Source organism: Lepidochelys kempii, chromosome 11 (assembly GCF_965140265.1).
Source record: "Lepidochelys kempii isolate rLepKem1 chromosome 11, rLepKem1.hap2, whole genome shotgun sequence".
Lineage (NCBI taxonomy): Eukaryota > Metazoa > Chordata > Testudines > Cheloniidae > Lepidochelys > Lepidochelys kempii.
Window position 1 is genome coordinate 56096159 of NC_133266.1, and position 16896 is coordinate 56113054.

Consider the following 16896-nt stretch of genomic DNA (forward strand, 5'->3'; position numbering starts at 1 on the left):
ACTATTATTGAAACCTTATTTGGCTAGTGGCACTATAAAATGAAACAGCAGCCACCTACTCTGGGATAAGTCATCCAGCGGAGGTGATATTTATATCAGAACCTAACAAATAAGGAACAGAAGTAAAATGCATGATTTTGGTAAAGTGGAACCATTTCTGAAAAATATAGAATGTGTTATACCACTTGGTTGTTTGAATGTACATTTTAAGAATCAGAGCCACATTTTACATCATAACTCACTCAGGACCATCCATCTAGATTTTAGAACTGTAAGTAATAGAGATTTTTCACTATTACAGTCTTAAATCTTTAAGAGGCTCTTCTCAGAGAGCCATTACCATCTTAAAAAGAAACGGAGTACTTGTGGCACCTTAGAGACTAACCAATTTATTTGCACATAAGCTTTCGTGCTTATGCTCACGAAAGCTTGTGCTCACGAAAGCTTATGCTCAAATAAATTGGTTAGTCTCTAAGGTGCCACAAGTACTCCGTTTCTTTTTGCAAATACAGACTAATACGGCTGCTACTATGAAACCTGAAATTACCATCTTATGCACTGAGTTCATTATAAATAATTTCAAGTAGCTTTGACAAACAAAATAGAAATGTGCAATGCATGGAGAGATCCATTTGATTAGGAGTGCTCTCTACACAGTACGAAAAGTAAACAGCATTCCAAACATACCAAATGGTCCACAAGATGAAAATTAAAAGATGGATGCAAGTAAGAGGCTGTAGGTTATTATAGAATGTGGTGCCAAAAAAGTAAATGACAGTGCTTATGTCTTTCTTTGGCTGTTTGTATCTCCTCACATATTCTTTCAGGGACAGAACTGTTATGTTTTGTGGTTATAAAAGCCAAATAAACACTTAAAAAGCCAAGAGATATGGGAGTATTGTTGTAATATTTAATATTTATTTATATCATGTCATGGAGGCATGCATGGCACTTTAGAGAAAAATATAATTGACAGGACTTTGCCCCAAGGACTTTATAATTTTGATTAGATATAAACAGCAAAGATACAAACGGAGGGTGGGGTAGGAGGAATGGGAGGATGAAGGTTACAATAATGCTGGATCATAAAATATGCTTATTGTTATCTATACATCAGGTTAGTTCATTTAAAAAAATAATAAACTATGATAAATTCTAGGGTGGAGGTCTTTAATTGCCAGTTACTATCCTAACTGCCTGAATAGGAATTCTGCTTATCAAAAGCATCTTTACAGACCCTGGGGACCAGTACAGCCTGACCATTCCTTCCTGTCCATGTCTTGTTCCTCCATTAAGCCCAGCCTGGTCAGGCCCTGTGTACGATGTCTGGCCATCTAGTCGATGGTTGGCCTTTAGGTCTGACAGACCTTGGTTGGCATTTGCATTTTTTTTTTTTTTGGTAACCTATCATCTGACTCCTACAATGTCCCCACTATCATAATCTTTTCAATGTAGCCAATCTTATACCCTGATGTCACATTCTAGTCTCCTTTTAACTTCTTCCCCTGGCTCTGTTTGGTGCAAGAAAGCATAGCTGGCTTGCCAGCACAACACACAGTGGGCAGGGCCAGGGCCTGACTGGCTGAAATGTGCTAATTCAATGCATCTCCAGTTGGAGTTTAAAGTTGCCTTCCTCTGGGATGACTCCCTACGGTGTGGCCATCTCCACACTCACAGGGGTTGAATCTGGCCTTCGGATTCTGTGAGGTCAAGGTGGGTGAGTAAGTGCTAGTCAAGGGACTTCTCCTGAGAGCACCCAGCTCCCCAAACACATCTAGGGTGTGTCAGAAGCAACCCAGCTGATCTCAAATCCTAGGTTAAAGCATGAAAAATACCCTAATTCAGTGGACAGTTACATTTTGCACCAGGACACCACAGCCACTATGTGGTTGTCTGCTGTAGATGCAAGTAGAGCACACTGCAGTAATCTATTCTGTAGATGACATGCTTATTGATAACTGCAGTGAGGTCCACATGCCAAAGGAAATATCTCAACATTCTCACCAAACACAGATGGTAAAAAGCATTCTTGGTTTCTGCATCTAGAAACAACCAAAGATCCAACAAGACCCCCACACTGTAAATCAGAGTAACAAAAAGGTATGCAAAATTCTTCAGATGAGCAGACAGATATGACCTCTGAATTTCATCCAGCTGTTGCACCCAACCTGGCAGCATCACCTTGAACTGAACTTTATCCAAGCCCCAATCTTGGCTAGAAATTGGGAAGAGGGATCAATTCCTCACCATAGAAGGTTAATTATTATTTATTTAGATCAAAGTGTTTCATGATAAGTCTGAATGATGACTGCCTAGAAAGGAGTATTGCGTAAAGGGATCTGGGGATCATAGTAGACCACAAGCTAAATATGGAGTTAAGAGTGTAACACTGTTGCAAAAAAAGCAAACATCATTCCGGGATGTATTAGCAGATGTGTAAGCAAGACATGACAAGTAATTCTTCCGCTCTACTCCGTGCTGATTAGGCCTCAACTGGAGTATTGTGTCCGATTCTGAGCACCGCATTTCAGGAAAGATGTGGACAAATTGGAGAAAGCTCAGAGAAGAGCAACAAAAAAGATTAAAGGTCTAGAAAACATGACCTATGAGGGAAGGTTGAAAAAATTGGGTTTGTTTTAGTCTGGAAAAGAGAAGACTGAGAGGGGACATAACAGTTTTCAAGTACATGTTATAAGGAGGGAGAAAATTGTTCTTCTTAACCTCTGAGGATAGCACAAGAAGCAATGGGCTTAAATTGCAGCAAGGGAGGTTTAGGTTGGACATTAGGAAAAACTTCCTGTCAGGCAATTTATTCCAGTGCTTAACCACTCTAGGAAGGTTGTGGAATATCCATCATTGGAGATTTTTAAGAGCAGGTTAAACAAACACCTGTCAGGGATGGCCTACAATACTTAGTCCTGCCATGAGTTCAGGGGACTGGACTAGAAGATTTCTCGAGGTCCCTTCCAATCCCTTGATTCTATGAATTGAAGAGCAACAGCAGAAAATGAATCTAAAATGACAGTATCCCACCATTACACCACCATTTGCATACACACTTCTCTTTAATCCTTTACACTAGCTTCCTTCAGGCTTCCTTTAATACCTAGACCCTGTAATACCAAGAATTCTTTCAAAAGAAATAATTCCAAGGTAGTAAGAAAATTATCTTAACACTAAACTATAAAAGTTATTGTATATAAGGTGTTACATAAAGATAGCAACGTTGTTATCAAACCACTACAGAAAGTGGGCTATTACCTATTTCTGACCTGGCAGAAATATAGAATTGGCTCCAATAAATAATGGACAATATCTCTTGCTAGAACTAGCATAATAAATTATAAAAACTGCTTGAATTCTTTAGCAGGGGACCATTTACTTTTATTATTTTGGAAGCCAGTTTTTCAAGAATAACACTCAGCAATTTCTCTGCCAATAATCTATAATAATCTATTGATTATTTGGATTTAAGAACAACAATCATTATGATCTTAAACATTGGAAGAGAAGTGCATATTTTCCCCAAAGATTTATACCTATTAAAATATCATGCTATCTCATCATAGGCCATTGTCAATCAAATGTACCTTTGCAGCTTTCGATCCTCTGTAGAATAGACATTGAAACAATTTAGTGAATTCTGATCACTTTCCAAGGTGGAGATTCCAGGGCATTGTCCTTTGGTAATTTCATTTATCATAGCCTTGGTTTCAAATGTGGTTCTTTTGCAAAAGCTGAGGCAGAGTGTTGCAGAGTCTTTACTTTCTCTGTTGCTGAAATGTTGTTCCCTTTAAGATATGTCACTTTCCAGAACACATGGCAATTAATGTAAGGTGATGAAAGTGTCTTTGAGATGCTCTAAAAGTTTAAACCTACTGGCCAGGATTTAGAACAATTCATATATGAGAACTAATCTTTTTTAAAAATTAGACCAAAATACTTTCAGATGCATACAGAAAAAGTTAATTTCCAAAGTTATTTACAAGAAGATTTATTTTTGATTAAGTGATTTCATGATGGAACAAGGTTTTAAACAAAATAGAGATCAGGATGAAAATAAAATAAATTGTATACAGTAAAACTCCTTCCCTCAACACATTTTTAAATAATAAGAAATACAACACAAGAGACAGGTGTTCATCTGAGTAGATAATCATACAAATCTGTAAGCAGCCAAGCATTTAAGTACATTCCTCAAGTACAGCCACTATGTAATGCCATCCATGTAACATACTCCGTCAGCTGCATTATCTGCTCTTTCTGCCTTGAAACAAGAAGATGACACATAGCTGATGCAATGTGAAATGGAGAGACATACCTCATCCTAACTCTTGAATTATATTCCCCCATTCCCCTCCTCCCTCATTTTGTCTCTTATGAAAGATACACACTAAACCCAGATGAAACAAACTGGTTTGTAGAAAAGTAGAAAAAATTGGTGCTGCATTTGATACACAGTCTTGTGGACACTCTCAACATAAAAGAGCATGGAAAGGCTTAAAAAATATACCATGTGCCCTACTTAACATTTAGAATCTATGCTCTTTTTACAGTGCCTGAAATCTTTTAAAAACAAAGAACTAGTATAAAATTAGATCAGGTAACACTTTGTCAAAAGTAAGGGAGATGCATGTATACACCTGTTTGGTTCTGGATGCCCGCATCCCCATTATAAAAACTTGTAATCCTATGTGTTTTCAAACATACTAACAGCTCACATTTAGTAGTTTTGGTTAAGAAAGAGCTAGTACATACAACACGTTGGGGTTCCAGTGTTCCTCACAGCACACACTGGTAACTATACTCCTTCCCCCCTTTCTCCCCCCCCCCGCACGTTCTCCAAAGTATTCCCTTTTCTCCCCACACCACCTTTTGCAGTTAGCAATGTTCAGCCAGTTACACTGAAGATACCCATACATATAGCTCAGTAATTGCTGATCCAGGTTCATGGATACCCCCAACATTACAGCATTTTGAAGAGAAATGGAGTACAAAGAAACAGTATCTTTCTATGATTATTTACATACTTACTAACAATACCATTGTGATTCCCAGTCCCATCTGTGATGCCAATAATAAAACAGCAGTCTCCTGAATGTTGAAGGCTAACTGCAAAATAATGTCCAACTATGTAGAACTATGGCAGTCCAATAAACTGTACTTTTTCTGTATGAAGCTCTGACCATCTTGACTATCTTGTTGAAGAGAAATGGAGAAAGACTTTCAGGGAGTTTTTGTTTTTTTTATTGCAAACTTTTTCCAATGTTTTGGTTTTTTTTTATCACAATGGCCAAATCCCAAAATCCTTACGAAGTCCTTACTCAGCAAGCCTCCCACTGACATCAGTGGAGTGTGACGGGAGTCAGGGTCCATGCAACTGAGGCCCACTGAAGTCAATGGGAGTCTTCTTATTCACTTCAGAGGGCTTTAGGTCAATCCCCCTGGAGAGAAATTTCACAGGAGGCCCTGTGAAAGGCCTTTTTTAGAAGAAAGTCCTTGATGGAGTTTCAAGGTTCTTGTGCTGCAACCAAAATGTACCCCATCCCACCCCAAAATACATACAAACAAATAAAATCCACCGCATGGAGTTTCTCAAATAAATACCGATTAAAAACTGTGTTTGAACTTTAGGATTCAGACCATCATATCTAAAATGCAAGTTACTATCTGGAACAATGGCTTAAATAGCTTCTTATCCAATACTATTTCACCTGCAAATATATCCAGTAATAAACATAACAGTTATTATTTGTAAACTAAAATAAAAATAGACGCACCGCCTCTTATACAAGGTTCCATTATCCTGATAACAGTTCAATTAAAAAGAAAAAAAAAAAAGACATGTAAGCTAGATTTCTGAACCTCCAGGTCAGACTATGAAGACTTTTAATACTTCTTGGCTAAAATAAGCCTTACAAGTGCAGGAAATATTAACTAACTTATTTATAATTTATGGTACTTTTCCATTTATGTGTATTATTTGGTGTGCATTTTCAAGCAAATGCCTCACTTCACAATGCAGGCTTTCCTTTTGTTATTAGTAACTGCGTGTGCACTGCACAGCATACTCCCCAACACGATTCACAAAAGTCAATGTCATCTCTTCCTCTTCATTTTTTTTTCCTGCCCTTTCAGTTTTGTCTTCACTCAGTAGCATTGCTCCATGGCTGCTGTTGCGTTGTTCAGCTCCCACTGCATTTTTCATGCCATGCCCACTGTGTGTGATTATCATACATTATGGTAACAGCTGCTCAAGAGCTACAATTACATTCCTGAACTGGCATGACTCAAGAGGCATCAGTAGTTACCTCTTGTTTGTTTATTTTTTAAAAAAATATCCAGCTTCAGGCCCCAATGGGAAACTGGAAAATCAGCAGCCAACAGTACAATCAAATCCAATGTCTCAGGGAAAATTTTCATATTGTATCAGTTACATCTGTACAGTTGGAGAACATGGTACAGTCCTAATATACATACCTACCTCTTCAAAGTATAATTTTCATGATGAAAGACAAAGATGCTTAACTGCTGACTCAGTGGAATGTGCCAACACCTGATTATGCCACCAAACAGGAAATGGAAACATGGGAGGAGTGCTAGAATCCCAAGCTGTCCTTCTAGAAGAGCCACCTTTAAGTACTGTGTGGGCAATGTACTCCATCTATGGAAGGAAATATTTTGGCTGTAATCGTATATATCACACCTTCCCCAGAAATCTCGATCAATATTAACCTATGCCCTGGTAAGGGGCTTTCACTAATCTCTTAGCCAAAGGTAGTTGCACTTAGTAGCAATTCTTGGAGGCGAGAAAATAAGTTAAGCATGTGCACGCAGGGCCGTCCCTGGGGAGCGGGGGGTGCAGGGCCCGGGGCAGAAGTGACAAATCCATCACTTACAGGACTGACCCATCACTTCTGTGGCCGACTGCGCCGGCCAGTTGCACCAGGGCCTGGAGCGGTTGCCCAGATTCACTGTACCAAGGGATGGCTCTGCGCACAAAAAACCTGTTAACTTCAAGAAACTAAATTCAAAAAACATTTAGCTCCTTGGATTAGCGGAGCTAGACTTGTAGCAAAGGAAACGTGTTTAATTCCTGAGGAAAAAGTGCAGCAAGCCATAATCTTAGCTTCGCTATCCTGACTCTGACACTGCAGTATCATAAATGGTTGGTTGCTCTTGGTTGTTGATTGTAGGTTGGCTGCGGCAATAGTCCAAATCAAATGCAACTCAAGTGGGAGAAGAGAGTTGCTGGGAGGCTGCCCAAAATAAGAAAGTGAATGAAAGCACAAAGAGCTCCACTTTGACTAGTCCCCATTTTAAGAGTCTTATCGTCCCATAGATTTTCAATTAGAAGTTCCCAGTGGAGAACTCTGGTAAATTAGTGGCATAATATGGCTCTTAGTTATTATTTATGGAGAGGTAAGGACTTTCTAGTTGTGGATGAATGAGAAATTCCTGTCTGTACAAAGAAAAAAACCACCATATACTGAACAAAGAAGCAGCCCTTCCATTAGAAACCTTTTTATTAAAGAAGTTTTAGGCGGTGATAATTGAAAGAAACAAAGCTTGGATGCATTTTGCCTTCATCATAATATCAAACAATTTCTTAGAATATTTTTCAGTGGCTATTCTGTGATGTACTCTAATTACATTTGGTATTTAAAGAAAGTTAAAATTGCCAATGTAATGATTCAACATGGGGCTAATTCACTGTTACAGTAACATTTTTCAAATAATTTCAGAAGTTGTTTCATTACATTTTAAATATGTACAGATATATTACACAATATCTGTAACAAATCCAAAGGAGGCTTTACAATGTGTTGCCATCTTTAAACTGCAGCCAGACCGTGTACTCAAGGGGAGTTTTCTGGGGTACTGATGAAGAGTCATATGATGCCACTGATTATGAAGCAGATCTTCCCAATGAAATTAATCTTGAGCTCAGTTTAAAACACCCAGGGTATAACATGGCCTTGACAAAGGCCTGTTAGGATGGCACTCCTGATTTTTTAAAGGGGCACAGCCAGGCAGTTTAGACCCTCAAATTAGGTTTCTTTAAAATAAAATGTTAAAAAAATGAGAAATATTTTCATAAAATTATTTAAAAATTCACTAAGCTAGTTCATGTGAATAGAAAGTGCAATTGACCAGAAACTGACCATAAGCAACCAAAGTGACCACTCTGTTTGCATTGTGCATGTTGAAAAATATGCAAAAAGTAAAACAAAAATTGCAAAGTGTATTTAATTTTATATGCTTAGTTTTAACAACCTAAAGTGTTATTAGTAACAGAAAAGGATATTTTAAAAATATAGCTCTGAATCTGACAGTATCCATTTAAATATATATATTTAAATGCTATATAACCTGTATTTATTTTTCTAAGAGACAAGAGCAATTTCAAATCAGCCTTTCTAGTCTGTATTTTATGTTAAAAATATTTAACCAAAGGACTAGAATAGTTCTAAAACAGTCATTGTGGTCACTCAGATACAATTTTAAAGACCTTTCATTTGCAATCTGTTAACAAGTCGTCACTGAAAATTTCTGCCAATGCCCCTTAGATCGGCTAGTGGTGCAGTCATTGGATAATAATCCAACAATGGCTGGTCACTTGGGAAACATTTAAAAATCAGGTGTCAGTAATCATTTTGAAATTTTGTTTGGGATAGAGAGGTGCTGGAGGAAGGAACAGAAAACTCATTTTTGGGTGATGGAGTGGGTTTTAATTAAAAACAGGTCCTACCTTGTAAGATTGATGTTAAGACAGATGTCTATTATCTCTCCAAAGAAGATATTACTTAATTTCCATTAGTATTACTAGGAGCAAATTTTCCTCTTTCCCCAAATCAATGGCAAGATAGATAAATATGAGCAACAGTTCTAAAAACTACCATAATTCAATACAAACAAATTTAAACCTTTAAACATGATTCAAACTGCTTTGTATTACATTATGGAAATATCAAATCAGAAAGACTAGTCGAACACAGTTAATATAGATTTACCATTTGTGCGTAAATTCTGTCAATCCAGAACACTGCCTCTGCAAACATCTCAATGACTATCTTCAAATAACACTGTAGAGATTCATTAATACTGCAGAGACTACACGGGCATCTGCAATTAAACACTGCAGAGACTACTTTAGCAACCACATGATATTAGTCTTAACATTTAAATTTGAAGCTATTTTGGACTTCTAGAAGCACTGAAAAAGCATAACAAACCACAAAACCTTTTAAATTTCTGTAATCTAAAAACAAACAAACCACCAGTTCAATGTTCTCTGCCAGTTTCCATCATGCCAGAAACTTTCTTTTAGATGCTCTGCCACAGTGCTACTGCCTGGATTTTCAACTTCCTTTGAAAATTATATATTACGTACAGTAGAACCTCAGAGTTACGAACACCAGAGCTACAAACCGACCAGTCAGCCACACATCTCATTTGGAACCCGAAGTACACAATCAGGCAGCAGCGGAGACAAGAAAAAAAAAAAAAAAAAAAAAAAGAGAGGCAAATACAGTACAGTACTGTGTTAAACAAACTAAAAAAGCAGCATTTTTCTTCTGCATAGTAAAGTTTCAAAGCTGCATTGTCAAGGTTCAGTTGTAAACCTTTGAAAAAGAACCACAACGTTTTGTTAAAAGTTATGAACATTTCAGAGTTATGAACAACCTCCATTCCAGAGATGTTCGTAACCCTGAGGCTCTACTGTATATTCACTATATAATGTAAGACCTGGGGTGAACAACTTTACCATGAGGCTTGTGTGTTGCATCGCTGGCTCCGAGCACTGAGATGATTTCACCTTAGATGCACTCTACCTCTGAATGATGTTAACTCCTTTATTTATGGTATGTCCCTGGTCCACAACATGGATAATGAAAATAATTTATTTAACTATGAAAAGTTATTTTTTTATTGTGAAAGTATAACAAAGATTAACTGGGAAAAATAAATCTCTGCCTCCATTTTGCAGAGTGAAGGTTATGTTACACAGAAATTTATTTTGGGCTGAGAGATTCCTTTAATAAATTAATATACAATCTGCTGCTGAGGGTATTCCTTATCATAACAGAAGGCTGTCTCAGGATTTCAGTGGTCGAGAAAACTGCTATAATAAAGTAAAAGGTTCTGACATACATACCTTGAACAAGAGAGTATATATGACATAATAGGCATCCATGCCTCTGATAGTTGGGATGCGTTCATTAATTAGATACTATTCCAACATATTTGGCAGAGATAATGATTAAGTTCACTAGAGCTGTGCAAATTACATCCCATCTTCCCATTAGGAGAAGCTGTGCTTCAGGGCACCCAAGGTTGGGATTTACCCCAGAAGAAGAGACCCCTTTCCCTGGCAGTTCTGCCAAGGGAAGAAGCCTACCTGCACCACTTGCTTTCTGTGTAGTGCTCGCTGGCTCAGAGCCCCCTGTCAGAGCAGGGGACGGGGCTGTAGGTGCCTTAAATTGGCTACTGTGAGCAACCATCCAATGGGCTTTCCGCCATATAAGGGTACTGGTGATTATGTTGGCACAAGTCAGTATCATGCAGTGGCTGAATGGGGCCCATTATTTCATTCTGCTCTGCTAAACTGTTTCCTTCCCAGAAGGAAAGCTCCTTATCAGCCAAGTAAGATCTTCTAAATGATATATTGCTTTAAGCCAGGGATTTTCAAACTTTCTCCCCATCCACAACCCCCACACCAGACATAGTCTCTTGTTATGAGTTCAACCCCCCCACAATCCTTGTAATCACACCCTGTAATCTTCTGCAGAAACACAGGGCTGGCTTTTTTGGAACGGATGTTGAATGGGCTGGTGGGTGAGTGCTGCTGCTGTGGGGTAATGGGTGTGTGGGGCTGTTAATGCTTCTATGCTCCTTCCTTCCACTCCCTTTTTCAGGGACGCGTTTCTTAAAATACAGCAAGAAGCTAGCCAAGGGCTATGAGCAGAAGGGGCTGCAACATCAAGGCAGCCAGCTCCCCATCACCTTCAGGCAGCACTTCCCTAGAGTCCAGTATGGTGCAGGCAAGACAGGAGGAGGGAGCAAAACTTCTCCCCTCCCCTTAGCTTGCTCCTCCTGGATCTGAGTGGTTGCTGCGTTTTGTCTTTTTTGCTGAGACCTGCCACCCTTGCTGATCCTGCTGGAGCTCTGCAGAGTCCTGGATGGTCACCGACTGGTGAAAAGGGCAGAATACAGAACAAAAGTAAGTAGTACATCTCATTTTTTAAATAAAAGATGACAAATGCATTTATTACTTTTGATTTGTACAAAAGCATGGCTCAAATGCAGCCTGATGTAAACTTTTGTGTCAAATATTTAACCCTTTTAATTCCAATGAGTTTCTGGATTGATGTTTGTAGACCTGTTCTCCTTTTTTAGGGAAAATATACTGTAATATTACAAGATCCAAATTCTGCGGTTCTTAGAGCCAAATTAAACTTTTGATTGGCTAAGTGACTAGAGTGTCAGGTACTTAATGAATCTGATCACATGAAACATGAGCCATGCTGAAATGACCTGCTCACAAGTAAATTTATCTACTGTGTATCAGTTCTTTGATACAACACATGCATTAGCAAACCCTGGACCATTAATGTGATATCTTAGCAAACACTGATAAACCCGAAGTTTATTCTGTTGGATGTAAAAACAGAATAACACAGCTTGACTTTTCTTTGCCACTTAGTGCAAGCCAGGAGCAGTTTAAGAAAACTTGTGTGATTCCTAGATGTCATTGTTTTAAGGAGGAACCCATTATTTGTGAAGTCAGAAGGTATTTTCATTTTATTTTTGACAGTCGGGTTTCCTCAGTTATCTGAACACAGGCATTATTTCCTATATCGTTTGGGGAATGGAGAGGGGGAGGGATCTGGGGCAATTTAAATTTACCCAGCACCCCGCTCCTACCACCACAACAGCATCTACTTTCTCATGGGGAGCGTGAAAAAGTAGTCTTTGCTGACAGCATCTTTATTGCCATTCCAATGTTCACTTGAGTGGATGGGTGCTCCCATTGTTACGAATACGGACAATAAGCATGTCATCTCACTGAGACACCTACTCAATGAGAGTCCCCAGAGTGGGAATCCTGAGGTTACTCTCAAACTTAGTTCTTCCACAAATCAGGTCTTGAAATGCTTGAGTGCTATCAAAAAGAACACAAAGAGCTGTATTTCTCTTCTTGCCATCCAGCATTCAGTTGCAGTTTTCTGGAACTCTGGCACGATGTATGTCGTATTTCTCAATGGCTGTACAAGTGCACAGATGCAAAACTAATTTATGGGGAATGGGTTCAAGTGACGCCTGTGCACTGTAGCAAAATTAAGCATAATTAAATTGGTGGATTCATTCAGTTTTTGATATACAATTGAAAAGGACCTCATTTTAATTAACATTGACAAGAAAACTACTCAGTGAAAATGCAAACTTAGAAAAACATTACGAACAGTTTATAGCTTGGAGGTGTTCACTGACAAGGGAGAGTGGAATCATTACTATTAAAGGTTCATCTTCTTAAGTGTCGCCCATGGTTTCTCCAATAAGCTAGTGTGTTTTACGGTGCTGTACAAATAAAAGTTGCTGGGAAAATATGAAACATCTGTATTACACTCAATCCCTTACAGGTTATTTGATGGATGAAAAATGAACCAAATGCATTTAAAATAAATGCATATTACAATATCACATGTAGTGATTTTTACAAAATTATTACTTATGTGCACAGTCCTGATATCTATAGACATGGCACTGTGAAGAAAGCTCGGTTCTTAAGAAGCTATTTTCTAGATACTTGTAAGAGTGATGCAGTTTGCGGTCAGTCTGATCATAATGTCCCTTCAACTTTGGTACATTCAGTGCAAAATATTTTTGGGAATTTCTTACTCATATAAAAATAAAAGGCATTTTTTTCCTTGAGAGTGCTTAAAGAATAAAACACTAGCACAATGTCTGTAAATGCGTGAAAAGTGAAATGAACAGAAATAGCATTTAGTTTGCTAGTTTCTTATTTACACTCTGAGGAACTTAACATAATGAACCTATAAAAATAAACAGAAGTCACTGTGTAAGTTTCTTTTTCCTGATATGCTGTGATAAATTGATACTTATTTTTTAAAACAGTTTCCATGCAGTACAAAGCATAAAATCAGACATTATTAAGTTCTCCTTATAATAGCTCATCATTTGCCATACACGCAGCACTTGCATATACATTTTCACAAACCTCCTTATTGCAAGCCATTGTTTTGACATCCCTTACTGCTGATTTTCCTTCAAATTCACTTCTGCCCCAGGAAGCTGAAATCTATGGTGCACACCATGCAGGCACTCGTAGTCTTAGGTATAGCAAGTAATGGATTTTCTGTTATAGTATATGGCATAAAGTAACCTATCTTTAGGAAACTTTTTTTTTTTTTTTTTTTTTTTAAAGATTTCCATAGTTTGATTTTAGCAAATTTAGGGGCGGGCTGAACGATTTCACATTTTGACTTGAACTTTACATTCAAGGACTTTTGTTAAATCCAGTTTCAAGATACTTGTCAGATTTTGCAGTAGCCACCTTGCTGATCATGCATCCTTTGCTTGGGCCATAACAAACATGGCACTCAAGAAAAACTGTTTATTGCAAGACTGTTAGTTTTCCCTGCACACCAGGCACACTCCAGTATTACTGTAGAGTACTCTGCCACTACCACAATGCTTGTAACTGCTTCCGAAGCTAGATTTACTCATTCATAGAAATCTCATTATTTGAATTGTATTGTAAAACATTTTCCTCTAAGAAATCCAATACAACTGTTCATTCGTTCTTAAGAGGACAGATCCACAAACGTCCAAAGAGCTGGGCACTATGGTTTGCGTATCACTCAAGTCCAAAGGTACTTGTCTCTTCAACAGCTGTCAACAGTTTCTCACAGAGCATGGAGAATGATGGGTAAGGGGGAAGGTCAAGACGATTGAAACACGTATGAGCCCTGCAAAAAAAAAGTGGCAAATAAGCCATGGTTATTCAGAAATTCAAATGAAAGTAACTGGAAATTCAGATGTGCAAGAAGGTCCTTTCAAAATACCATGCTTTGTGAAATATTATTGTGTTGCTGAACACTGTTATTTTCAAGTTAAAAAAGAATTAATTGTCAAAGATATTTTTGAAATTCTGACCCTTAATGTGGATCACAAGTAGTAGCCTAAATTTTGCCTGTAAAATGTGCACACACAAAATTTGCAATTTAGGGGCACAATTGAGGCAGTTTGTTTTGAAAATTTGGCTTAGAATACATACTTTTAAAATTAGTATTTTCTATTAATAATTAGTGATATTTGAATATTAGGTCTGTAATCATGAGGAAGTTATTTTGAAGAATGAATGTACATAAATTAGATAGAGTTAGTGAAATACTAGAAAACACACATAGCGAATAGTCCTACTGACAAGAGATAGACTAGTTAGCAAATTAGGTCTTTTCCATTGATAATTTCTCTGGGCCAGAGCCTCAGCTGATGTAAATCAGTGTAGCTGCCTTGAAGTTAGTGGAGGTATACTGATTTATACCAGCCGAGGATCTGATCTTGGGAATCTATTACAGAGAAATATATTTAGTAGTTAAATGAATGTATGTATATAATTCTCAAAACACACTCTGGCTTTCTTGACAGGACAGGAATATATTCTCCCCCCTCCCCCCCCATTTCTATAATCTGCCTATCACAATCTCTACATACATTGTGAAAAGATCCTAGAGACCCCATCCTCTGACTAGAGGAAGGACCAGAGTTGCCTGAATTTGATACAGGGATTTATTGAGTAGCAGGGTAATTCCGTCCTGCTCCCACTGAAATAAATGGCACAGCTCCAAGTGACTAATGCAAGTAGGATCTTTCGGGAGAGAGGTTCTGAGGTGAAAGCTCCAAGGACTTTTCATTTCCTCTTCTTCTTTGAAAGCTAACTGACCCTTTAGACCTTTGCTTTGGAAGATAAAAGTCCTTTTGTATTTGGGTTTGGCCCTTAAAGGGGCAGGACTTTCTTTACATTTACTTTTTCCTTTTGCAATCACACCACACTGTTGTTTAAACCTGTTCCCGTTGGCAAGCAGAAACCTTTTCTGCAGTGGCCTGCCTGTCACCACTTGAACAGCAAACATTTAAAAAACACACAGCATAATAAATTTAAGTGTATAATGTCAGGAACTCTCCCCCCACCAAGAACTGAGACTCCTGATTCAACATACCCCATTCAGCAGTAGTCAGAATGGCTACACTGGATTTACAGTGAGCCTTCTCAAAACAAGAGGGTGCCCAGCCCCCAAATCAGGGACCATCATCTTAACTGCCAATCAGATCCTAACTACCAGGTTGGAACATGAAGAGAAGAGGTGAGTCATTCTAGCTTGTTTATAACACAGAAGCTAAGAGTTCATTACAAGCCCTCAGTGAAGGTGAAACGCTGAATTAGCAAACAGCATTATAGGGTCATAAAAATATCAGACTTTGGGAAAGACACAGTATGCAGGGCCAGATTATCATTTTAAACATCAGACCAAACTTCAGGTGTATTGCTGTGGTAGAAAAAATATTGTATTTTGCTCCATCCAATTATTGTAGACTTAACAGAACTCAGTCAGAATGTTTTTCAGCAGGTAGAGTTCACACCCCATGGTATTCTATGGGGCTGCTCATTTCCCCCCTCCCTCCCTACTAGAGGGATCAACCCTTGGCTGCCAGCAAAGGGAGCAGGTCAGCAGAATCCGTGGTTCTCTTTTCTCTTCCCAGAACATTGTGGAAAGCTATCTGTGGGATCCAGGAAGTGTGCTTAGAGGATCTAACTTTCCTGCAGAGTCCCTCCATGTTGGAGACCCTTGTTAAGGGGTGAGGTGGGGGGAAAAGACAGTATGATTACAATTAGAGCAGTGCTGTCAGGTAGTTAGATGACCCTGTACATCCACCAATTCTCTGGGTTCAATTTAGACCTCGGAAGATCCATGGTGGCCTAACCTCCAGCATCTGGTGGGTGGGTTCAACTGATTTCCCCCTCCTTAACCCTCTGGAAGGAGAATTTGGAGGAAACATTATAAAAGAAACTTCATAGAGCTTCTCTTTCTATCAGGCCCACAGGAGGGGAATGTGGACCATTGTAATAATCCTCCTTGGATCCTCTGGCTGCTCACACAACCAGCAGAAGAATTTCCTCTTGCTTCTTAATATTAATAAACTCACAAAGGGTGTGGAAGGAGAGGAGTTTCTTTGAAACAGACATCCACTTGTTAGAATTATGCATCATGCATAATGTGGGTTGTACAACCACAAATTATAAAAACCATAACGCATGAATCAATAAGGGATTCATTGCAAGCTAACAATCTTGCATCTTGGTTTAACTGATTAGTAGGAAGATAAGTTGGGTCTTCTTTCAGTTTTTGAGGATGATTTTGTCAGTGTATTGAAAATGTGATCATTTTCTTTAGAGAGAAAACTCATTTTTAAAAATAAAGATACTGATCCTGTTGAGGAAATGTGCTCTTCTTCTACCAGACAAAGGACTCTGTCATTCTGCAAGGAGAGTGATTTTACTGTGGATACTGTTTTCCCAGGACATTTCAAGCTAACTGTATACTATGTTCATCTTTGTGCTCTCACATTTTCTGATAAAGGTAAATGTATCTTAGTTCCTGGAGTCTTGACATTCAATCACTTTCCCCTTCACTGGATTTCAAACAGTATTACAGTCAAATTAACTTTAAGTCCAAAGTCCAATACCTTAGCAATAACAGAAGAATGCTGTTCGCGTGCAAATGTTTATATATTCATCATCACTAGCTGCTATATAATTAACACTGCCAACTTCTAAACATTTAAGAAATAGAGAGTAGGAGTTCCACT

General features: G+C 38.4%; 1 protein-coding gene across 4 annotated transcripts in view; it reads right to left on the reverse strand.

Annotated features, from left to right (window-relative positions):
* Nucleotides 1-8377: 8377 nt before the first annotated feature.
* Nucleotides 8378-16896, reverse strand: part of HECW2 (HECT, C2 and WW domain containing E3 ubiquitin protein ligase 2) — a 265113-nt gene continuing 256594 nt past the window's right edge. For all 4 annotated transcript variants that reach the window (XM_073306249.1, XM_073306251.1, XM_073306250.1 and 1 more), the window contains one exon: nucleotides 8378-13994. In XM_073306249.1, coding sequence (XP_073162350.1) covers nucleotides 13883-13994 — 112 coding nt within the window. In that variant the 3' untranslated portion in view covers nucleotides 8378-13882. The remainder of the gene's footprint in view (nucleotides 13995-16896) is intronic.